This window comes from Dendrobates tinctorius, unplaced genomic scaffold (genome assembly GCF_039654945.1).
Source record: "Dendrobates tinctorius isolate UK_male_01 unplaced genomic scaffold, ASM3965494v1 ptg000223l, whole genome shotgun sequence".
NCBI classification, from domain to species: domain Eukaryota; kingdom Metazoa; phylum Chordata; class Amphibia; order Anura; family Dendrobatidae; genus Dendrobates; species Dendrobates tinctorius.
This window is the reverse complement of record NW_027361890.1, coordinates 4,517,174-4,542,566: the sequence shown is the minus strand read 5'-3', so window position 1 is coordinate 4,542,566 and position 25,393 is coordinate 4,517,174. Positions and strand designations below refer to the sequence as shown.

Sequence of the window (25,393 nt, the reverse complement as noted above, 5' to 3'; positions counted from 1 at the left end):
GCAAATATTTATATATTTACAATTACTATTCTACTGTTTGGACAAAGAGGTGGCATTGTCTTTTTATTTGCTGCTTTTGTGTCCCTCACGCAGCGCCCCAAGTTAGCGATCATTATTGTAGGAAATACGCAGCGCTATGTTACGGCGGCCTCAACTTCACCCACACTCCTCGCCCTGGCAACAGACATGGTGGAGGAGTGGGCCTTCTCCCTTCTTCCAACTGCACCTTCAACCCAATCCCACCTCTTCCCTCCCTTGTCCTTCCCTCTTTTGAAGTCCACTCCGTCCGCATCTATTCTCCCTCCAACCTCCAAGTGGCCGTCATATACCGACCTCCAGGCCTGGCCACTTCCTTTATTGACCAATTCTCTACCTGGCTTCTTCACTTTCTCTCTACTGACATTCCCTCCATCATCATGGGTGACTTCAACATCCACATTGACACCCACCAGTCGGCAGCGTCTAAACTCCAGTCCCTTACTTCATCCTTTGGACTTACTCAGTGGTCCTCCTCAGCCACCCACACAGATGGACATACATTAGACCTGGTCTTCACCCGCCTCTGCTCTCTTTCTAACTTCACCACCTCCCCTCTCCCTCTATCTGACCACCATCTACTCACTTTCTCATCCCTGTCCTCACCTGTCACCCACGTCCAGCAGAATGCGCACCCCCGCAGAAACCTTGCACATCTAGACACTCGCACACTCTCTGACTCTACTCTACCACTGTCCTCCATAGCTTCACTCCACGACACTGCCACTGCCACTAGCTTCTACAATGCCACTCTTGCATCAGCCATTGACTCAGTCGCCCCTGTCATGCATAACAGAGTGCGACAAACCAATAGACAACCCTGGCACAATAACACCACTAAAAAGCTTCGGCAAGCATTCAGAATTGCATAATGGCGCTGGAAGAAAACGCATTCGCAAGACGACTTCACTGCACTCAAACAAGCAACACTTGCATTCAAATCAGCTCTCACCTCTGCTAAACAGGCCTTCTTTACATCCCTTGTATCTTCCTTATCCCACAACCCCAAACAGTTGTTCAATACTTTTAACTCCCTCCTCCGCCCACCACTGCCACCTCCGACTTCCCTAATCTCTGCCAAGGACTTTGCCGCACACTTCAAAAACAAGATACACCAAACACGGCAAGTCTTTATTGCCCAACCACCTCAACCCCTTTGTATACCAGACCAATGCCCAAACCCCACAACCTCCTTATCTAACATCACTGAAGGGGAGCTTGCTCATCTTCTCTCCAAATCACACCTCACCACTTGTGCACTTGACCCTATCCCATCCCACCTCCTCCCCAGTATCACCACCACTCTTATCCCATCCCTAACCCACCTCTTCAACTTATCACTAACTTCTGGTACCTTCCCTTCTGCTTTCAAACATGCCACAATCACACCTATCCTTGAAAAGCCAGCCCTCGATCCAACAGCCACATCCAGCTATCGCCCAATATCGCTGCTCCCATTCGCTTCTAAACTCCTGGAGCAGCATGTCCACGCTGAACTTTCCTCTCACCTCTCATCTAACTTGCTCTTTGACAATCTACAATCAGGCTTCCATCCCCATCATTCCACTGAGACAGCCCTGACCAAAATTACCAACGACCTACATACAGCTAAAGCTAACGGACAATACTCTATACTCCTGCTTCTAGACCTGTCCTCTGCTTTCGACACAGTTGACCACTGCCTCCTACTACAGATCCTCTCCTCCTTTGGCATCAAAGACCTCGCCCTATCCTGGATCTCCTCATACCTTTCCAACCGCACATTCAGCGTCTCCCACTCCCACACTACCTCCTCATCCCACCCTCTCTCTGTTAGAGTCCCCCAAGGCTCTGTTCTAGGACCCCTACTCTTCTCAATCTACACACTTCGTCTGGGGCAACTCAAAGTCCCACGGATTCCAGTACCACCTTTATGCCGATGATTCTCAGATCTACCTCTCTGGCCCAGACATCACCTCTCAGCTCTCCAGAATCCCAGAGTGTCTATCAGTCATATCCTCCTTCTTCTCCTCTCGCTTCCTCAAACTCAATGTGGACAAATCTGAACTGATCATCTTTCCCCCATCTCACAGATCTTCCTTACCCGACCTTTCTATAACAATTGACAACACCACGCTTTCCACCGTACCGGAGGTCCGCTGCCTCGGAGTAACCCTTGACTCTGCCCTGTCCTTCAAACCGCACATCCAAGCTCTCTCCACCTCCTGTCGCCTCCAGCTCAAAAATATTTCCAGAATCCATCCCTTCCTCAACCCTCAATCTATTAAAATGCTTGTGCATGCCCTCATCATCTCCCGCCTCTACTATTGCAACATCCTTTTCTGTGGCCTCCCTGCTAACACCCTTGCACCTCTCCAGTCCACGTAATCTCCGGTCCTCCCAAGACCTCCTTCTCTCCTCCACACTTATTCGCTCCTCACCCAACCGCCTCCAAGACTTCTCCCGAATAGCCCCCATCCTCTGGAATTCCCTGCCCCAACACGTCCGGCTATCAACCACACTCGGATCCTTCAGACAGAACCTGAAAACTCACCTCTTCAGGAAAGCCTACAGCCTTCAGTGATCCCCGCTGCCTCCTCACCACTACTGGAGCTACCGCCTCACCATCACTGGAACCGCTGTAACCCTCCAATCTACTGTCTCCTTCCCCACCATCCTGTAGCATGTATGCCCGAAAGGGCAGGGTCCTCTCTCCCCTCTATATCAGTCTGTGATTGTTAGTTTGTTTGCTGTAAGTTATATCTGTAATCTGTATGTAACCCCTTCTCATGTACAGCATCATAGAACCAATGGTGCTATATAAATAAATAATAATAATAATCCCTCTGGCAAACAAGACTTAATACTTGGTGGCAAAACCCTTGTTGGCAAGTACAGTATTCAGACATTTTTTGTAGTTTATGAGGTTTGCGCACATGTCAGGAGGAATTTTGGCCCACTCCTCATTGCACATCATCTCTACATCATTAAGATCAGTGAATTTTTGCTATACTTTGTCGTGCCCCTCACTCTCTTAAAAGGAGATATTTGAAGAGCCACATGTGAATGGCGCCACAGTGTGTATGATCGACCAAAGCTGCATTTACATGGTGCTCTACAGAGCTTCGATTTTCAGGATCATGGGGGTCCCAGCAGTCGGATCTCCAGCAATTGAAAAGTTATCCCCCATCCAGAGGAGAGGGGATTACTTGGGATAATCCATTTAAACTGCTTTTCCAATATTTTATTTTTATTTGGCCATAGTAATATTAAAAATACTAAACCAATATTGACTCTCCCAAAGCCCAATGTTGCCTCTTCGACAACAAGAGAGGAAAAGTGGGTGGTGTGCAAGTCATACAGGGCCGGCTCCAGGATTTTGTGGGCCCCAGGTGAAAGAGTCTCAGTGGCCCCTTTAACACATACCACAATTCATAATGCACAGATACAGCAGAGAAATATAGGTATGCAATGCCAAAGATTTCACTTCTTACATTACATGAGTGATACCTATTGCACAATAGGTCAGAAACCAGACAGTATAGCCCTCTATACAGAATAATGAGCCCCATATAATGCTCCATACAGTATAATGAGCCCCATATAATGCTCGATACAGTATAATGAGCCCCATATATTGCTCCATTCATAATAATGAGCCCCATATAATGCTCCATACAGTATAATGAGCCCCATATATTACTCCTTACAGAATAATGAGCCCCATATAATGCTCCATACAGAATAATGAGCCCCATATAATGTTCAATACAGTATAATGAGCCCCATATAATGCGCAGTACAGTATAATGAGCCCCATATAATGCTTCATACATTATAATGAACCCCATATAATGCTCCATACAGAATAATGAGCCCCATATAATGCTCCATACAGTACTATATGTACCACATAGTCCTCCATACAGTGTAATGAGGCCCATATATTGCTCCATACAAAATAATAAGCCCCATATAATGCTCCATACAGAATAATGAGGCCCATATATTGCTCCATACAGAATAATGAGCCCCATATAATGCTCCATACAGAATAATGGACCCATATAATGCTCCATACAGAATAATGAGCCCCATATAATGCTCCATGCATTACAATTAGCCCCATATAATGCTCCATACAGAATAATGGGTACCACATAGTCCTCCATACAGTGTAATGAGGCCAATGTATTGCTCCATACAGAATAATGAGGCCCATATATTGCTCTATAAAGAATAATGAGCCCCATATAATGCTCCATACAGTGGGTACCACATAGTGCTCCATACAAAATAATGAGCCCCATATATTGATCCATACAGAATAATGATCCCCATATATTGCTCCAAGCAGTATAATGAGACCCATATAATGCCCCAAACACTATAATGAGCCCCATATAATGCTCCAAACAGTGTAATGAGCCCCATATAATACTCCATACAGTATAATGAGCCCCATACCTTGCTCCATACAGAATGGGCCCCATATAATGCTCCATACAGTATTTTGGGTACCACATAGTGCTCCATACAGAATAATGAGCCCCAAATATTGCTCCATACAGCATAATGAGCCCCATATATTACTCCTTACAGAATAATGAGCCTCATATAATGCTCCATACAGAATAATGAGCCCCGTATAATGCTCACTACAGTATAATGAGCCCCATATAATGCTCCATACATAACAATGAGCCCCATATAATGCTCCATACAGAATAATGGGTACCACATAGTCCTCCATGCAGTGTAATGAGGCCGATATATTGCTCCATACAGAATAATGAGGCCCATATATTGCTCCATAAAGAATAATGAGCCCCATATAATGCTCCATACAGTATAATGGCATAATGAGCCCCATATATTGATCCATACAGAATAATGATCCCCATTTATTGCTCCAAGCAGTATAATGAGCCCCATATAATGCCCCAAACACTATAATGAGCCCCATATAATGCTCCAAACAGTGTAATGAGCCCCATATAATACTCCATACAGTATAATGAGCCCCATACCTTGCTCCATACAGAATGGGCCCCATATAATGCTCCATACAGTATTTTGGGTACCACATAGTGCTCCATACAGAATAATGAGCCCCAAACATTGCTCCATACAGCATAATGAGCCCCATATATTACTCCTTTCAGAATAATGAGCCTCATATAATGCTCCATGCAGAATAATGAGCCCCGTATAATGCTCGCTACAGTATAATGAGCCCCATATAATGCTCAATACAGTATAATGAGCCCCATATAATGCTCCATACATTACAATGAGCCCCATATAATGCTCCATACAGAATAATGGGTACCACATAGTCCTCCATACAGTGTAATGAGGCCGATATATTGCTCTATACAGAATAATGAGCCCCATATAATGCTCCATACAGTATTATGGGTACCACATAGTGCTCCATACAGAATAATGAGCCCCAAATATTGATCCATACAGGATAATCGTATAATGAGCCCCATATATTGATCCATACAGAATAATGATCCCCATATATTGCTCCAAGCAGTATAATGAGCCCCATATAATGCCCCAAACACTATAATGATCCCCATATAATGCTCCAAACAGTGTAATGAGCCCCATATAATACTCCATACAGTTTAATGAGCCCCATACCTTGCTCCATACAGAATGGGCCCCATATAATGCTCCATACAGTATTTTGGGTACCACATAGTGCTCCATACAGAATAATGAGCCCCAAATATTGCTACATACAGCATAATGATCCCCATATATTACTCCTTACAGAATAATGAGCCCCATATAATGCTCCATACAGAATAATGAACCCCATATAATGCTCACTACAGTATAATGAGCCCCATATAATGCTCAATACAGTATAATGAGCCCCATTTAATGCTCCATACATTACAATGAGCCCCATATAATGCTCCATACAGAATAATGAGCCCCATATAATGCTCCATACAGTATTATGGGTACCATATAGTCCTCCATACAGTGTAATGAGGCCCATATATTGCTCCATACAGAATAATGAGCCCCATATAATGCTCCATACAGTATTATGGGTACCACACAGGCTCCATACAGTATATTGAGCCCTATTTATTGCTCCACATAAGATGTATGAGAACATAATATGAGGAACCTGGTTATGTTAAAAATTTTGAATGTTCAACACAGGGATAGTTAAGTTAATGTGTTGAGGCGATAGGCCAGTCTGAAGATGTTTTTAGTGCACGCTTAAAACTATGAGTATTGAGGATTAATCAAATTGACCTGGGTAGTGCATTCCAAAAAATTGGCGCAATAAAAAGGGTGTTTTAGTGTGTGCAGCAGCCAAGCATAAAAACCCGATATAAATCTGATATCTCTGTAATCTCACCAACCCAAAGAATAAAGTCACATCATACCGCACGAGGAAAGGAGTAAAAAATAAATAGAACCTATTCTTCACCTGCGATCGATTTGTTCATTTTGCCTCTAAAAGATTGCAGTACAGCTTACATTTATCCTGCACTCTATGCTAAGAGCTTACACCAGGGTTTTTGTATAAATCTCTGAAATACATAATTCAGATGAAACCCCCAATGGAACATTCACTATAAAGAGACAGATGGAGACACTGTGGACTGGCCTATGGTCCAGCGGTCTCTGTCTTTTTAGGCATGCATAAAAGTGCCATTGGCTGCAGTTTTGTGTACATCTGAAAAGAATCACACCGCTGAACAGAGGTCAGACGGAGTCCAGAGTAACACTGCTGCCTCTCTATATTATATGGATCCCTAGGGGGTTTAATCTGAATCATGTCATGTGCAGATTTAGATGAAAACCCTGATGTAAGTGCTTAGCTTTTAAAATAAAAGTTTCAACTTAATCCAGAAAATAACGTCTTCAACGTTACTGGTAGCACAAAGGCTCTGGAAAAGCAAAATGACTCTTCACCCCTCAAAAGAAATGCAGCAAATTCTGCACTCCAAAATCCTAATGCCCCCTCCCTTCTGAGACTCAGTGTGCCTGATCTGCAGTTAACATCCACATGTTTGGCATTTCTGTAGTGATTAGAGCCCTCTTAATTTATGGGGTCCATGTCTCCAGAACCACGAGCTACAACGGCACTACAATGGCAGATTTGTAATTTTTACTCAGCAGCATCCACTGCTGCTTGTTTCTGGAAATCACCCATGGAGTCAAAATCGTTGCGACATCTGTAGATAAATTCCCAGACTGGTGTAATTTCCAAAATGGGATCACTTGAAGGGGATTCTACTCTTCTAGCATCTTGGGACTCTGTATATTCACGAAAATTTATTCTCTAAGAGTCAAATAGCGCTTTGTCCTTCCTGAGTCTCGCCATGTGGCTAAGTAGTACTATATCGCCATATATGGGGTGTTGCCACATTCAGCAGAAGTTGCGTGACAAATCTTGGTGACATTTTTACCCATCTTCCCATATAAAAATGTAAAATCTGTGGCTAAATCTGTATTTTTGTAGTAAATATGTAATTCTTTTTGCTTCACCTCCAATGGTATAAAATTCTGTGACACAGTGTTGGTGTCAATAGTATCACTGCACCCTTTGAATTGAATATGAGGTATAGTTTGTAAAATTGGGTCACATATGGTGGGGTTCCACTGTTCAGGCATCTCAGGGGCTCTTTGAGTGGGTTATGACACCCGCAAACCAATAACAGAAAAATTTGCATTACAATATGGCACTCCTTCCCTTCTGGGCATTCTACTGTGCCTTAAAAATATATCCCATTTACATGTAAAGCATTGGAGCATTCAGGAGAAATTGAACAACCAAGTGAGAGGTCCATTTTTCTATTAGCCCTTAAAAAAGTTAAAATGTAATTATTCTTTCTCCACTACCTAATGGTATAAACTTCTGTGAGGCACATGTTGTGTAAATATTCTCACTGCACCCTTAGATGAATTCAATGAGGGGTATAGTTTGTAAAGTACAGTCATTTACAGAAGGTTCTGCTCTTCTGGCAACTCAGGGGCTCTGGTAATGTGACATGGCACATCAAACCATTCCAGCAAAATCTGCACTGTAATATGGTGCTTCTTCCCTTCTGATCGTTGCACTGTGCCTCAAAAGCGGTTTTTAACCACTTTTGGGGTATTGGTGTACTCAGGAGAAATTGCGTAACAAATTGATATGTTCATTTTCTCATATTACCCCTTCTGAAAATTAAAAAAACAATAGGCCAAAGCATCATTTTAGTGAAAAAAATTGTAGGAAATAACATACCAGTAGCAGGGGCGTTATTTCCATGGTCGCAGCAGTCACCAATGCGACCGGACCCGGGGGTCGGGGCCCGATCTGTTGCTGGCAGGAGATAGCTCCCACACGGCAACAGACAGACATGCCCCCTGCACATGAAGAGTCCAGGCTTACATCGACGTCTCTTATCAGGTTTCTGTTCCTGTCCAGTGGAAATGACACAAATACATGGAGATGGAAGAGCGGGTCTCTCCTCCCCCTGCTCCGGATACCTTGAGGAAAGTTTCAGAAGTTGCTCCCGTAGCGCTGTAGGGAAGGTGACCTGACGGACGGACATGTTAGGATAGAGAAAGATAGGTTTGCACAGTTTAGACAGGTGTCAGTTACTACAGTGGGGAAACAGCTGAGAAAGTGTAGTAGACGTGCAGTACCTTGGGGTGACTATTAGAGGGCAGGGTGGAGTGTGAGCAAAGCACTTGACATCAGCTTAGGGCTAGGAAACCGTTGGTCAATGGGGCGGAGTTACAGGGAACCGGGAATGGTATAAATACTGAGGGAGGGTTCTATAAGATTCCAGTCCTCAGGGGGAGCTCAAGTGACAGGAAGACAATGACAGTCTGTGCACTCTGAGGAAAACCAAACCAGGGGGACTGAGGAGAGAGAATGTCAGGGGGGTGGTCCTGGCAGGAAAGTAGCGCAGAATAGACGAGGCAACGAGGTAAAGCATACCGTACTGAAATAAACTACTGTTCTGTGAGAGTACTGTTGGTTACAGGCCTAAGGCGGCCACAGTGATGAAATTGACAGGAGTGTCAACGAGTGAAGAGGGGACGGTGTATACATACATGTCCCCAGTGTAAAGTACGGTGTGTGGGAAAGTGGCTCTGGAAACGGAGGGCCGACAAGTAAAGCAAAGTAAAGTGAATTGCTGTGAAGTGCAGTGTACTGCGGAGGCCGTCAAGTGGGCGGCCAAAGAATAAAGCTTGGACCTGTTGTACCCGACATTTGCCTCCATCGTGTCTCTGTTACATCTCTGTGCGGTATAAAGAGGGACCACCCCCCAGCTCGGTCCACCTCTACATTTGACGTAGTCGGCAGGATCGCCGCCGCTAATGCATCATCTTCTGCGGCAGGCCTGCCTTAAAGAAGGGAAAAAGACTTGGACTATACTGCTTGGCTTACAATCACCTGTGGATTACAAATTACCTACCTGTGGAATACAAATGGGGAGCGCTGTGGCAGATCTGTGTTGCCAGCAGAGGATCCGGGGCGGTACCAGGTACTGTGCAGTGTGGCAGTATGGCTTCAGCGCAGAGGAGAGGTCCGGGTGTTTGCAGTTGTTCAGAATGGACTGGGACCCCCTCCAACGTACCCCAAAGGGAAGCAGTATGTGCCCGGAGACTGACACTTCCATATATTGGACCCTGACAGGTGGGTGGAGAGGCCTGCCGACGCCGCACCCCACAGAGGGAGTGACACCGAAGAAAAGCTTGGGTGCGGCTGCTTGGCGCCATTCGATTGCTGCCCACCGGATGGTATGAGACGCTGCAGGTGTCGGGGCATCGGCCGCCTGGATTGGCAATGGCGGCGGGAGACTGAGCTGCGCCAGAAGACGTCATCCTCAGGTCCACGGGTAGGAAGCGGAGCCTGTGCGGAGCCAGAAGGAGCGGCCGCCATTGATACCGGTGGAGAACTTCCCCGCGGAGTCCCTGAGCCTGGAGGCTAGGCCTGCTGGACAACGAGTTGAGGAGCGGAGACTGCAGGAGGAGCCGTGTGGTGATGTGACGGAGGCCGCGGTGCCGGGGAAGGTGAGAGTTCCCCCGGCCCTGCCGGCGGCTTCACAAGCGGCCCCTACCATTCTGCCGCGGCACGCAGCCTCCTGCGTATTGGAAGGTCTGGCCGCGGAGGGCCCTATGGTGTATGCAGAGTTAAGCGAGGCCCCTGCCCCTGTCCCTGAGTCATCCCGCCCGGCGTCATCAGCGCGGAGCTCGGTTACAGAAGACGCGGCCGTGCTCCCCCGGCCGGTAACAGCTTCATCATCAGAACTGGCCACACCCCGGCTCTGTTGGAGGTTTTGGATGCGGCTTACCCTGCGGCCGCGGCTATGCCGGCACTAGAACCGGCTGCGACCTGCTTGACAGGCCCTGCAACTCAGACCTCCAAAAACACGGCTGCCCCCATCCGCCACCCGGCCCCAGCGGCTGCTGGGCCGCAGATATCATTGGCCGCCTCTGCCCCACGCCCTTTTTTGGCAGAGTCCCGCCTACTGGACTCTGGGACTGGCGCGGCACCCTCCATTTGGGTCGCGGAGGTGATCAAGCAGAAGAAGGTCCGGGAGCAGGAGGTATGGAGCCTGCTCCACTCAAAGGGGGAGGCTGGCATGGTGGTGAAGAGATCACAGGGACGGCTGGTATACACCAACATCGATAGAGGATACGGTTTCATCCGGGATGAGACTGGACAAAAGGTCTATATTAATGTGGCATCTATTCGTCATGGCCGGGCTCTACAAGAGGGGGACTGGGTGTCGTACTACAAAGAGTACTGCCCCCGTGGCTACTACGCGGTAGCTGTGATTGCTGAGCCAGAGGACCGTGAGCCCCCGTAGTAAGAACCCCTAGGACACTCCCTACATCCCGAGAGCTCCACGGCTGTGGGGCCCCTCACTGCCGGCCGCTTGGGAATGGTTTGAACTCTCGAAATTTCGTTGCACCGTTGTGCAAATCATAAGGTCAGTTGATGTATATGTTAATGAAAAAGTTTGATATAAGAGTTAAAGTTGTAGGTTGTATTAAGCCTCCAAAGCGGGGATGTCAAGAAGCAAGCATATGTCCAAGGAAGGGGGGAAGATGGAAAAAACATGTGATGTTTTATTTGTTAAATGTTGGTTTAAAGAAAATGCGTAAATGAAAAAAAATATAAAAAATGGGGTACTTGTGATATTATAAAGTTATTTGGTTGTATAATATGCACAAGTAAATGCAACAGGTCCGGGTAAGAGAAGGTCTGAGGGACCAAAGGGAAGTGTGAGATCCGGAAGGGGTCTATGTGTTGAGACGTGCAGTACCTTGGGGTGACCATTAGAGGGCAGGGAGGAGTGTGAGCAAAGGACTTGACATCAACTTAGGGCTAGGAAACCGTTGGTCATGGGGGGCGGAGTTACAGGGAACCGGGAAAGGTATAAATACTGAGGGAGGGTTCCAGAAGATTCCAGTCCCCAGGGGGAGCTCAAGTGATAGGAGGACTACGACAGTCTGTGCACTCTGAGGAAAACCAAACCAGGGGGACAGAGGAGAGAGAACGTCAGGGGGGTGGTCCTGACAGGAAAGTATCGCAGAATAGACGAGGCAACGAGGTAAAGCAAACCGTACTGAAAGAGACTACTGTTCAGGGAGAGTACTGTTGGTTACAGGCCTAAGGCGGTCGCAGTGACGGATCTGACAGGAGTGTCAACGAGTAAAGAGGGGACGGTGTATACATACACATCCCCAGTGTAAAGTACGGTTTGCGGGAAAGTGGCTCTGGAAATGGAGGGCCGACAAGTAAAGCAAAGTAAAGTGAATTGCTTTGAAGTGCAGTGTACTGCGGAGGCCGTCAAGTGGGCGGCCAGAGAATAAAGCTTGGACCTGTTGTACCGACATTTGCCTCCATCGTGTCTCTGTTACATCTCTGCGTGGTATAAAGAGGGACCACCCCCCAGCTCGGCCCACCTCTACAGCGCCTGCCTGTCATTACAGCAGAGCAAGAGGGGACAGGGCTGAGCTGATGACAAAGCTGCTCCACCGGGCAGTAAAGTGAGAGGTAATGAGTGCACAGGCTGTGTAATGGTCACACTGTCACACTCAGAAGGTGAGAACAGAGTGGAGAGGGTGCCATTTGCTCCTCATGTGGTGCCCCTGAGGGTTCAGTCACCACAGAGGTACTGCACCTCCTCCTGAGGTGTGGTGCCCCACCATTCAGGTAAGGTGGAGACACCTGACCACACTCCAACATCTGCATCCCACACAACATAGTAGTGTAGCAAAGCACCTTTGGTGGCTCCCTGCTTGGAAGACGAAGAGTGCTGGGAGGTGGGAGGAGCTTAGTTGCACAAGTGAGCGGGAGATGATTAGGAAAAGGTCATTCTGTGAGAGAAAATCCCCTGAGTGGGATGGATGGAAGGAGGTGCTGCAGCAGTCTCCTGTGACCTGGAGCTGCTGGCACTGGAAAGAGATATAGAAAGCCTGATTCTCCATAAGGAAGAAAGATTTGTATGGAACGTGAGGAGAAGAAGAGAACTAAGGACTAGGGTCAGAGCAGGGCCCTTCCTCAAGTTCTAAGTGCATGGCCGGGGTCCGGTCCCCGAGGTTGTATGGATACTAATGATCCTGCAGCAGACACTGGAGGAATAGAAGTTGTCACCACTTTATTCCCACACAAGACTTGGGGGTACAACAGCAACGTAAGTAAGTGAGCCGGGACATGGTAGCAAGGAGTCCCCGAAGCAGTCTACAGCTGTCTGCCGTACAAGTAGAGTTCAAAGGAACATCTTAAAGGAGGAGCTTGGGTTTAACACACAACCACAAGTACTTCATTACAAGCGCTAGAAAGGAGACGTTCAGAGAAGGCATATGTTGGCAGAGTGTTGGAATGGAGTACTTCATCTTCCTGGAGGTTGGCTGAGCCCCTGACCTGGAGGACACAGCACCGAGGTGGGCACCTGTATGCACAACAGACAGTGAGTAAAGCTTTGGAACTACATGCCCTGGTGTCCTCCTCTTATTCATGCGCCAACCCACTCAGCATTGCTACATCTCTGTGCTTAACACTGCACCGTTACGCTCTCCCCATCTACACTGCCCTGGGACTACAGCCCTACCTGTGGAAGGCCACAACATCATTGCTGCACCACACCATCTGTCCCAGAGGATCTGTCTGCAGCGTCGGCTTAACATCTTCATTGCCGAACACCACAGGTGGCGTCACGAATCATCCACTTATAAACTTTAATCATCAGCCACACTATTTCCTTTTACATGGATGCCCAGGGCCATGGACCGGGTCACCGCTACGTGACACTTCCCATTGAAATCAACGGGCCCGGCTCCGAGTACCCCATGGCCCTGGCAGGTGACCCACTCACACAGCGCAGTATAGCCCCTGGTTCCAGGGCCTGGTGCCCTCATGCCATGCTTATAAATCCACTATGTGCCACAATGTGGTGGTCCTGGTGCATGCTGACCCTATTACTCTCTGTGTCTTGTGGTGGTAGGTGATTAGTTCTAGTTTCCTTTTTCCACCGTCACCACCTTTCTCACTGGGGCTGGGGATGACTTATTGTAACTCATTCTCTTTTGGATGTTTCAATAAGGTGGGCCCATGGTAAGCTGTATCTCCCCTTCACACAGTGACATATGTGGGATTGCAAGGATCCCACTGATCTCTAGACTAGGGGTCCTCATACACAGGGCAGCCCATGGAGAAGAGTGATTGATTATCTCCTTCAGTCCCACAGACATTGGGCAAGAGAGACCACCACTCCATTCAATGACCTCAGTTCAATGACCGCCGCTTCCTTCCAATCAACATTAAATGGGTCATCTGGAAATACTGGCAAATGCCAAATAGGTGGTCTGACAGTGGGCATCATCAACCCACAACACTCATAACAGCATTGGCATCTCAAAAATTGGATATCCTTGTCAATTGTAGCAGAATAGAGAGCTGTTGGCTCCTTGGTCCACTACCATTACTTCACTTGAACCAACCATATACTTCTCCCAGCCTGTGGCCTTCCAGAAGCCAGAGCAAGGTAGGGGATGCAGGCAGAAAAACACAGAGAATGCAGGCAGAGCAAGGCAGGGGACACAGGCAGGGCGTGCAGGAGGAACAATGCAGAGGATGCTGGCAGAGCAAGGCAGAGGATGCTGCCAGAGCAAGGCAGGGGATGCAGGCGGAACAACGCAGAGGATGCTGGCAGAGCAAGGAAGGGAATGCAGGCGGAGCAAGTTATGGGATGCAGGCAGAGCAAGGCAGGGATGCAGGTGAAACAACAACAGCGCAAGGCAGGGAATGCATGCAGAGCAAAGCAGGGGATGCAGGTGGCACAAGGGCAGGCCAGAAAACCTAGATACACCTCTGGCAACAGTTAACAGCCACCGGCCAATCACGTATGACGTCACTGTCATATGCTGGAACAACGCTGCGCGCCTCAGCTGAATCATGGGAGAGGACATCGCTGGAGGTCGACCAGATAAGGGAAAACTTTTCTTTTTTTTGTAAAGCCGCGGTATGGGGCACATTATACCCGTATGGGGGTTCACTATACCACTATGGGGGGTGGGGGGGAAGGGAATGCATTATACTGCTATGGGGCTGCTGCATTTTATACTGCTATGGGGCTGCTGCATTTTTATTCTCCCATAGGGCTGCTGCATTATACTATATATGACTATGGGGTGCATAATACTTTATAGGAGGACTATGAAGTGCATTTTACTGCTATGAAGTACTATGGGGTGCATTATACTTTATCGAAGACTATGGGCTGTGCATTATACTTTATGGATGACTATGGAGGCGCATTTAATTATACTACATGGATGACTATGAACTGTGCAGTATATTATATAGAGGACTATGGGGGTGCATTATATTATATGGAGGACTATGCGGGTGCATTATACTTCTTATATGGATCCCCATGACTTCTATGTAAGCCCTTGATGAGTATAATGGTTTATTTTCTTTATACATTACAGAACAACAGCAGTACGGGGGACAAATATATACCAGGATGGGGCACCGGATAGTTGCGCCATTGAGGTCAGACTATGCAACATTGCAACAAAGCTATAGTGTGCGAAATGAATAGGAAAAGTGTGAATTTGGGTGGAAAATATTTTGGCATGGGGGGGGCCATTTGAAAGTTCGCACCGGGGCCCATAACTTTGTAGTTACGCCACTGACCAGTAGTGGTCCTTGAGCAAGACTACTAACACTATAGTGCCTTCCTCAATAAAACATGAGAGTGTCACGAACAGAGAGTCATGCCGACTCGGACATCGCCTGGATTAACAAGGTCGGCATCAGATGTTGAGGAACCAGGACAATCTGATGTTAAATGGGCTACTGGAACAAACCATACATGGCCAAGGCAAGAGAAGCTGGATCTGATGAAATGCTACTATAACAGCAGACCAAATGAGAGAGGATATATGAAGCGTATGAGGAAACTCTGGATGGATATAAGACCTGCATGTCCACTGACACTGAGAAACAACTAGTCACCCAACGTTTCAAGATTATAAAGAGAAAGCTATTATCACAATTTGAGATGGATTAACTGCACTGCAGATCCACCCCACATGAAGACCTGGAAGAAAATGTGCAGCCCCCTGAAAATCCTGATCCAATCCTGCAACTAGAGAGCACTGCAGCTCATCTAAAACAGAAGATTTTAGATAAAATAAATACCATCAATACCACAGATCGACTGTCAAGGCTCAGCAAAAAAACACCACCAGACAGTATGCTAGAAGATGCCAATAGAGAACTTGCATCAATACCTACCACCACCATAACTCAAACTAATAAACTGATCTATGCTACTGTCTCAGCAATCATGGAAATGCTTGGCTACACAACCAGCAAGAACAACAGAAGTACTTGCCCCCCCTTGGAAAAGAAGACTGGTAACAAAGACTGGAGACAACTAACAGAAATACAGAAGGATGTAAAGATCAAGAATAAGACCAAACTGGAAAAGTACAATGGTCTGACCCCAACTGAAGCCCTAGAGACTGCTAAACAAAGGCTCACAGCACTCGCTGCAAGACTGGGGAGATACACTAGAGAAGCTGATGCCCAGAAGATAAATGCCCTGTTCTTCAAAGAACCATCCAAGGTGTACTGCCAACTACAGAGTAACAGCACAAAGGCATCATCTCTAACAATAGCAGAGACTAAACAATACTGGAGGAACATATGACAGAAGAGAAAAAAATGTACAACACCAGTGCAATGTGGCTGCAAGATTTGAGAATGAAACACAGCAACTGCCTAGAGCAAGAACAGTCTCCATTACAGAAGCAGACATCCAACAGTGGGTCAAGAGCATGAAGAGCTGGACAGCACCTGGCCCAGACATGATCCACACCTACTGGCTAACGAAATTAAAAGCGGTACATAAATGCATGGCAAAGCAGATAAACCAACTGCTTGAAGCAGGCCTTCACCCAGCTTAGCTAACACAAGGAAAAACAGTGCTGATCATAAAGGATCCTCACAATGGAACAGTTCCATCCAACTACCGTCCAATAATCTGCTTTACAGCAACATGGAAACTCCTGTCCGGTATCATAGCCACCAAGCTACAGAACCATATGAACCAATACATGAATCCAGCTCAGAAAGGCATTGGGACCAGCTCCTAGTAGATAGAGCAGTCGCTCAAGACTCAAAATCCAGACAGACCAATCTCAGCACAGCCTGGATTGACTATAGGAAAGCCTATGACTGAATGCCACACACGTTACCTTCAACACATGTTACCTTCAAATTCGGCACATACCAAGGTTATGCACTGTCCCCATTGCTGCTCTGCATAGGCTTAAACCCCTTCAGTCAGATAATTACAGAGTCTGGCTATGGATACAAGTTCAAGAGTGGAAGCACCATCAGCCACCTCCTCTACATGGATGACATCAAGCTGTTTGCAAAAAACAAACGAGACATCAGTTCACTGATCCACCTGACAAGGATCTACAGGGAAGACCTCGGGATGTCCTTCAGACTGGAGAAGTGCGGCCTGAAATAAAGAGAGGCAAGGTGTGACGGACTCAGCTCCTGCTGAGCCCATTTTTTGAGTGGACCCTCTGGGTCGTGGCACCCACCGAGAGCGAGCTAACCTTGTGAGAATCCACCCCCTATACAGGGAGTGTCAGGGGCAATACCAAGGGGGTGAGCCACCATGACTGCTGGGACCAGACGGCCGGCTCAGGGGGACACTATGGGAGTGTCTGATGACCAGAGACAAGCAGGAAACAAGACAAGACAAGAGGTAAGTGGCAGGTATCTTCATTAAGATCTTCAGGATCACATTCAGTGCAAATGTGAAAACAAGCAAAACGTGCAAGGTGTGCGCGTGGGTACACCAAGGTCCATAGCATAGTACGTGCCTAGGTACAGGTAAAGGCATAATGGCATCGGATTCCGGACCGCTGGCGACGATCGACATGATCAAGGCATCAGGCTGCGAACATCAGCTCCGGACATCAGGCAGCAGTCATCCAGCTTACGATCTCTGGCAGCGATCGGCAGGTTCCGGGCATCCGGCAGGCAAACCAGGGTTCAGGCAAGGAGGCACGACAGATATCCAGGCATGGTGCGTGTTAGGGAACACACCAAGGTCCAAGGCTAGGTGCGTGTGTAGGGGACACGCCAGGGTTCAAAGCGAGGTGCAAAGCAAGGTGCGTGTGTAAGGGACACGCCAGGGTTCAAAGTGAGGTGCGTGTGTAGGCGACACGCCAGGGTTCAAAGCGAGAAAGGGTGCGTGTGTAAAGACACGCCAGAGCACAAGGTACAAGATACAAGACAGAGTGCGTGTGTAAAGACACGCCAAAGCACAAGGTACAAGACAGAGTACGTGTGTAGAGACACGCCAAAGCACAAGGTACAAGGTACAAGACAGAGTACGTGTGTAGAGACACGCCAAAGCACAAGGTAGAAGACAGAGTGCGTGTGTAGAGACATGCCAAGGTCAGGGTTCAAGGCAGGGTGCATGCTAGGAGCCACGCCAGGGTTCAAGGCAGGGTGCGTGCTAGGAGCCACGCCAGGGTTCAGAGCAGGACGTGTGCTAGGAGCCACGCTGGACGCATAGCTCACTGGCCAGTGCACACATCTCTAACGCCAGCACGAGGCACGACCTTGGCACAGGAGGCGGGCAAAGGAACCTTCGTGCTAGGAGCCATGCCAGGTTCAGGGCAGGGTGTGTGCTAGGAGCCACGCCAGGTTCAGGGCAGGGTGCGTGCTAGGAGCCACGCCAGGGTTCAAGGCAGGGTGCGTGCTAGGAGCCACGCCAAGGTTCAAGGAAGGGCTGCGTGCTAGGAGCCACGCAGGAGGCATGCCACACTGGCCAGTGCACATGGCTGTACACAAACACGAGGCACTTACCACGGCACAGGAGACGGCCAAGGGGAACCCACGCTGGGGTTCAAGGCAAGGACAAGGCAAGGAACAAGGCAAGACTAGGCAAGAAACAAGGTACGGAACACGGAGCGGAAGATAGGCAGAAACAGAGCGAGGACAGAGTCTAGCAGCGGAGCGTAGGCCGAAACCCAGAGCCGGGCCAAGGGAGAACCTTGGGACTAGACTTGGAAATATGCAAGAGAGCACCAGAGGACAGAGTGTGGAAAACCAGGCTGAGACAAGAACATGAGAAGTACTACAAGGCTCAGAATAGCAAAGACCAGACATGGCGAAACAGGTAAGGCAGAGAACAGAGGAAGGACTACAAGTCAAAGAATAGCTAAGGCGAGACATAGCAAAACAAACTAAAGCAGAGAACAGCGGAAGGACTACAAGGCAAAGCAAGGCAAAGCCAAACATGGCACGAGAGACAACACAAGACATGGCACAAGACAAGAGACGGAATGCGAGCACGGAGCGTGTGCAGAGACGCACGACAGGGCTGAGTGCAAGGGCACAGAGTAGAGGGAGCAACTCCACAGACCAACAGCCATGCAGGGAAGCAACACAATAATCAGGCCCTGAGCAAAGGAAGGGGTGGTCTGATATAGGGCACAGCACCTCCTCTTCCGGGTCATGACCAGGGTAGAACTTCCTAGTTCAGATGCTCCAGGATCACAGAGTGCAGTCACATGATCAGGGTTTCAGACATGATGAGATGATCACTGAACCAGACAGTGCAGGATCCTAGGAAGGACACATAATCAGGGATTCTAGATATGACGAGATGATTGCAGAACCAGACAGTGCAGGATCCTAGGAAAGGTCACATGATCAGAGTTTCAGACATGACGAGATGATTGCAGAACCAGACAGTGCAGGACCTTAGGAAACATCACATGATCAAGGCTTCAGACATGACGAGATGATTGCAGAACCAGACAGTGCAGGATCCTAGGAAACGTCATATGATCAGGGATTCTAGACATGACGAGAAGATCACAGAAGGCAAAGTAGAAACGCAGGCATCTTGCAGCTCAGCAGACATGAGGTGAGTGTGCACACTGCTCTAGGGAACAAGCAGGATAGCAGACACAAGGTGCGCGTGCACACCGCTCCAGGGGTTCATGAGGCAAAACAGACATGGCGGACGTGACAGTACCCCCCTCTTTAAGCCCCCTCTTACCGGGGCTGGAAAGAAGGGGAAAAAAAAATTTCCCTTCAGCAGAAACCAGAGTTTAACACAAACACTCCAAACAACGTTGATCCGACATCTGAAACGAGCACCTGCACCGGTCAAGATACAGGAGTCGCGGATGAGACACGGAGATCCAGTGGGGAGGACTGTGGGTAGACAGGAAAGTCTTCTTACTCTGGCTGTCATCATTTCCAAACGAGTTCAGAGGACAAGGGCCGGGTCTGATTCACATCAGAAGAGTGGCCGGGGTACCGCCATTTTCCAAGCGAGTTCAGAGGACATAGATCAGGTCAGATTCTTCATCAGAAGAGTAGCCGAGGTACCAGTGGAGTCCAGGGCCTGATTAACTGTGACAGACTCAGCTCCTGCTGAGCCTATTTTTTGAGTGGACCCTCTGGGTCGTGGCACCCACCTACTGAGGGCGAGCTAACCTTGTGAGAATCCACCCCCTATACAGGGAGTGTCAGGGGCAAGACCAAGGGGGTGAGCTACCACGACTGCTGGGACCAGACGGCCGGCTCAGGGGGACACTATGGGAGTGTCTGACGACCAGAGACAAGCAGGAAACAAAACAAGAGGCAAGTGCCAGGAATCTTCATTAAGATCTTCAGGATCACATTCAGTGCAAACGTGAAAACAAGCAAAATGTGCAAGGTGCGCGCGTGGGCACGCCATGGTCCATAGCATAGTACGTGCCAGGTGGCACGCCTAGGTACAGGTAAAGGCACAATGGCATCGGACTCCGGACCGCTGGCGACGATCGACATGATCAAGGCATCAGGCTGCGAACATCAGCTCCGGACATCAGGCCGCAGTCATCCAGCTTACGATCTCTGGCAGCGATCAGCAGGTTCCGGGCATCCGGCAGGCAAACCAGGGTTCAGGCAAGGAGGCGCGACAGATATCCAGGCATGGTGCGTGTTAGGGAACACACCAAGGTCCAAGGCTAGGTGCAAGGCAAGGTGCGTGTGTAGGGGACACGCCAGGGTTCAAAGCGAGGTGCGTGTGTAAGGGACACGCCAGGGTTCAAAGTGAGGTGCGTGTGTAGGGGACACGCCAGGGTTCAAAGCGACAAAGGGTGCGTGTGTAAAGACACGCCAGAGCACAAGGTACAAGGTACAAGACAGAGTGCGTTTGTAGACACGCCAAAGCACAAGGTACAAGACAAAGTACGTGTGTAGAGACACACCAAAGCACAAGGTACAAGGTACAAGGCAGAGTGCGTGTGTAGAGACACGCCAAAGCACAAGGTACAAGGTACAAGACAGAGTACGTGTGTAGAGACACGCCAAAGCACAAGGTAGAAGACAGAGTGCGTGTGTAGAGACACGCCAAGGTCAGGGTTCAAGGCAGGGTGCGTGCTAGGAGCCACGCCAGGGTTTAAGGCAGGGTGCGTGCTAGGAGCCATGCCAGGGTTGAGAGCAGGACGCGTGCTAGGAGCCACATGGGACTCACACCTCACTGGCCAGTGCACACGGCTGTAACGCCAGCACGAGGCATGACCTTGGCACAGGAGGCGGGCAAAGGAACCTTCATGCTAGGAGCCACGCCAGGTTCAGGGCAGGGTGCGTGCTAGGAGCCACGCCAGGGTTCAAGGCAGGGTGCGTGCTAGGAGCCACGCCAAGGAAGGGCTGCGTGCTAGGAGCCACGCAGGAGGCACGCCACACTGACCAGTGCACACGGCTGTACACAAACACGAGGCACTTGCCACGACACAGGAGACGGCCAAGGGGAACTCACGCTGGGGTTCAAGGCAAGGACAAGGCAAGGAACAAGGCAAGACTAGGCAAGAAACAAGGTACGAAACACGGAGTGGAAGATAGGCAGAAACAGAGCGAGGACAGAGTCTAGCAGCGGAGCGTAGGCCGAAACCCAGAGCCGGGCCAAGGGAGAACCTTGGGACGAGACTTGGAAATGTGCAAGAGAGCACCAGAGGACAGAGTGTGGAAAACCAGGCTGAGACAAGAACATGAGAAGTACTACAAGGCTCAGAATAGCAAAGACCAGACATGGCGAAACAGGTAAGGCAGAGAACAGAGGAAGGACTACAAGAATAGCTAAGGCGAGACATAGCAAAACAGACTCTAAAGCAGAGAACAGCAGAAGGACTACAAGGCAAAGACAAACATGGCACGAGAGACAACACAAGACATGGCACAAAACAAGAGACGGAATACGAGCACGGAGCGTGTGCAGAGACGCACGACAGGGCTGAGTGCAAGGGCACAGAGTAAAGGGAGCAACCCCACAGACCAACAGCCGTGCAGGGAAGCAACACAATAATCAGGCCCTGAGCAAAGGAAGGGGTGGTCTGATATAGGGCACAGCACCTCCTCTTCCGGGTCATGACCAGGGTAGAACTTCCTAGTTCAGATGCTCCAGGATCACAGAGTGCAGTCACATGATCAGGGTTTCAGACATGACGAGATGATCACCGAACCAGACAGTGCAGGATCCTAGGAAGGACACATAATCAGGGATTCTAGACATGACGAGATGATTGCAGAACCAGACAGTGCAGGATCCTAGGAAAGGTCACATGATCAGAGTTTCAGACATGACGAGATGATTGCAGAACCAGACAGTGCAGGACCTTAGGAAACATCACATGATCAAGTCTTCAGACATGACGAGATGATTGCAGAACCAGACAGTGCAGGATCCTAGGAAACGTCACATGATCAGGGATTCTAGACATGACGAGAAGATCACAGAAGGCAAAGCAGAAACGCAGGCATCTTGCAGCTCAGCAGACATGAGGTGAGTGTGCACACTGCTCTAGGGAACAAGCAGGATAGCAGACACAAGGCGTGCGTGCACACCGCTCCAGGGGTTCATGAGGCAAAACAGACCTGGCGGACATGACACAAGGTAGTCAAGACTGATGGAGTGGAAATGCCAGCAGGGCACATAGCAGATGTACAGACATACTACAAGTATCTCAGCATCCCACAGGGATATCGTAACCATGATGAGGAGGCATGGAAAGCAGCAACATCCAAATACCATCAAAGAGTAAGACAGGTCCTGAAGAGCCAGCTCAATGGGAAGTGTAAGATCCATGCCATCAATACATATGCCCTGCCAGTTATCAGATACCCTTCTGGCACAGTGTGCTGGCCAAAAGAAGAGATGGAAGCGGCAGATGTGAAGACATGAAAGCTCCTCACAATGCAAGGATTTCTCCACCCTACGTTTGGCACCCATTGATTGCATGCCAACAGAAAGGAGGGTGGTTGCAGCTTGATAAGCATCCAAACCACCATCATGGATGAAACAAGGAGTATCCAGGAATACATCAGGAAAATGGCACCAAAAGATGAGATGCTGAGAGGAACTTAAGGCAGCAACAACAGCAGAGCTGGAAGGAAGAACAGGAACATGAAGCGCATTGGGAAGACAAGCCGTAGCATGGGATGTACCATCAACAGATAATGGAGGTGGCTGACATGGAGAAATTCTACCAATTGCTGGAGAACGCTGGACTCTGAGAAAGTACAGAGGGCACTAATCATAGCGGCACAAGAGCAAGCACTAAGCACCAGATCCATAGAAGCAGGAATATACCACACAAGGCAAAATCCAAGATGCAGACTATGCAAAGAAATCTCATAAACAGTCCAACACATAGTGGCAGGATGCAAAATGCAAGCAGGAGCAGCGTTTACTGAATGCCACAACCAAGTAGTGGGAATTGTATACAGGAACATCTGCACAGCATATGGGCTAAGTCACCCTGAGTCCAGGTGGGAGACCCCAGAGAAAGTGGTGGAGAATGAAAGGGCTAAAATCCTGTGGGACTTCAAGATCCAGATGGATAAGCAGGTGTTGGCTAACCAACCATACATTGTGACAGTGGACAAGGATTAGAAGACAGCAATAAAAATAGATGTGGCAGTGCCAAGTGACAGCAACATCAGAAAGAAGGAATATGAGAAGCTGGAGAAATACCAGGGTCTCAAAGGAGAACTGGAGAAGATGTGGAAGGTGAAGGCAGTAGTGATTCCAGTGGTGATAGGAGCACTTGGAGCAGTGATCCCTAAGTTGGGAAAATGGCTACAACAGATCCCAACAGCAACATCTAAACTCTCTGTCCAGAAAAGTGCAATACTGGGAACAACTAAGATCCTGCGCAGAACCCTCAAACTCCCAGGCCTCTGGTAGAGGACCCAAGAATGAGAAAGGACAAAAAAAGACAAACATATATACTGTGAGGGGTTGACATGCTTAGCTGCTCCTCGAGGTAGACACAGGCACATGTGTGGTTAAAGTCTCTAGGTTGTTTATTGCATCATAAACCAAAAAAAACAAAAAATGGTAACAGAAAAATAGCCTTTCTGGCACAGATGAAAATAAACAGCTCATACACAGTCCTGCCCAGGTCCTCTGGGACAACACATATGGCAGCTCTCCCAGGAGCTAGCAATCAGGAGGCTTGCTTTTCTCCTCATACATAGACAGAAAAAAAAACTGACTGGACATTTAACTCCAGCCACACCCTGGAAGTGGAGATATGGTGGGTAGGCGTCCCGCCCATCTCTGACCTACCCACCATGAAGCTTTGCCCATCTAGTGACTGGATTGATCTCAGCACATATCATGCTGGAGAAAACACTTATGGCTTTCACATCATGCAGGAAAGCAATCTTTGTGACACATATCTCCCCTCATATACGACACCAGTGACCCTGTTCCAATACATATATACAGCTCTGGCAAAACTTAAGAGACCACCACATCAAAACCCTGTCATGAGCAGCCCAAACTCCAGACCTGAACTCCATTGAAAACCGCTGGAATGTAATCAAGAGGAAAATGGATAGTCACAAGCCATCAAACAAAGAAGAACGGCTGACATTTTTGTGCCTGAAGCAGTGTGAAAGACTGGTGGAAAGCATGCCAAGACACATGAAAGCTGTGACTAAAAATAATGTTTTTTCCACAAAATATTGATTTCTGAACTCTTCCTGAGTTAAAACATTAGTATTGTTGTTTCTAAATTATTATGAACTTGTTTTCTTTGTGTCATTTGAGGTCTGAAGGCACTTTGTTTTTCTAATTTTGATCATGTCTTCTTTTCAGAAAAACAAAACAAAATTTATTGCTTGGAAATTCAGAGACATGTTGTCAGAAGTTTGTAGACTAAAAGAACAATTTACATTTTACTCAAAAATATACCTATAAAGAGAAAAATCAGACAAACTGAACATTTGAAAGTGGTCTCTTAATTTTTGCCTGAGTTGCATATGCATATATTTACTACAATGAGACAAAAGAGTGCATAGGGAGACCGGAGAGCAGGTGGTTAACTGGACTCCGGCACACAAACAGTAAGCCAAAGAAACCTAATGTGTACACCAGTGACAATATCTGGCACCTTGCAAGGTTACAGAGGTAGACTGAACAATTATGTTACTCATTACAAGTGTGAGTCCAGGCAGCCATTTTAACACGAAGGACTCACACTCTGGAAAGTGACAACTTGTTCACTTTTTTACACATACTACACATGGATACATACCATAATCCAGCCCTTTCTGAGTGATTCTCACAACCACACCAGGATTCACAGCATGTGTTGCTCCAAGAAGTACCATGAAGAAAGCCAAGGGTAATGCGTGCCTCACTGCCATCTTCGATGTCGGTAATGTTGGCAGTAATCAAATGATAACGGAAACAGAAGAAAACTTTAAACTAAAAATGAAGTGAAACTTAATACAGAAAGATGGAATGAGGAAGTGAAGGTTTGGATTTTACTAGGGTTGTCCCTA

The 25,393-nt window shown here is 48.1% G+C and overlaps 1 protein-coding gene across 1 annotated transcript in view; it reads right to left on the bottom strand.

Moving 5' to 3' along the window:
- The window catches only part of LOC141059052 (bactericidal permeability-increasing protein-like), a 172,072-nt gene extending 146,786 nt beyond the window's left edge, over positions 1 to 25,286 (bottom strand). The window contains exon 1 of the mRNA XM_073555261.1: positions 25,144 to 25,286. Within this exon, the coding sequence (XP_073411362.1) occupies positions 25,144 to 25,255 (112 nt within the window). The 5' untranslated portion in view covers positions 25,256 to 25,286. The remainder of the gene's footprint in view (positions 1 to 25,143) is intronic.
- Positions 25,287 to 25,393: the final 107 nt, after the last annotated feature.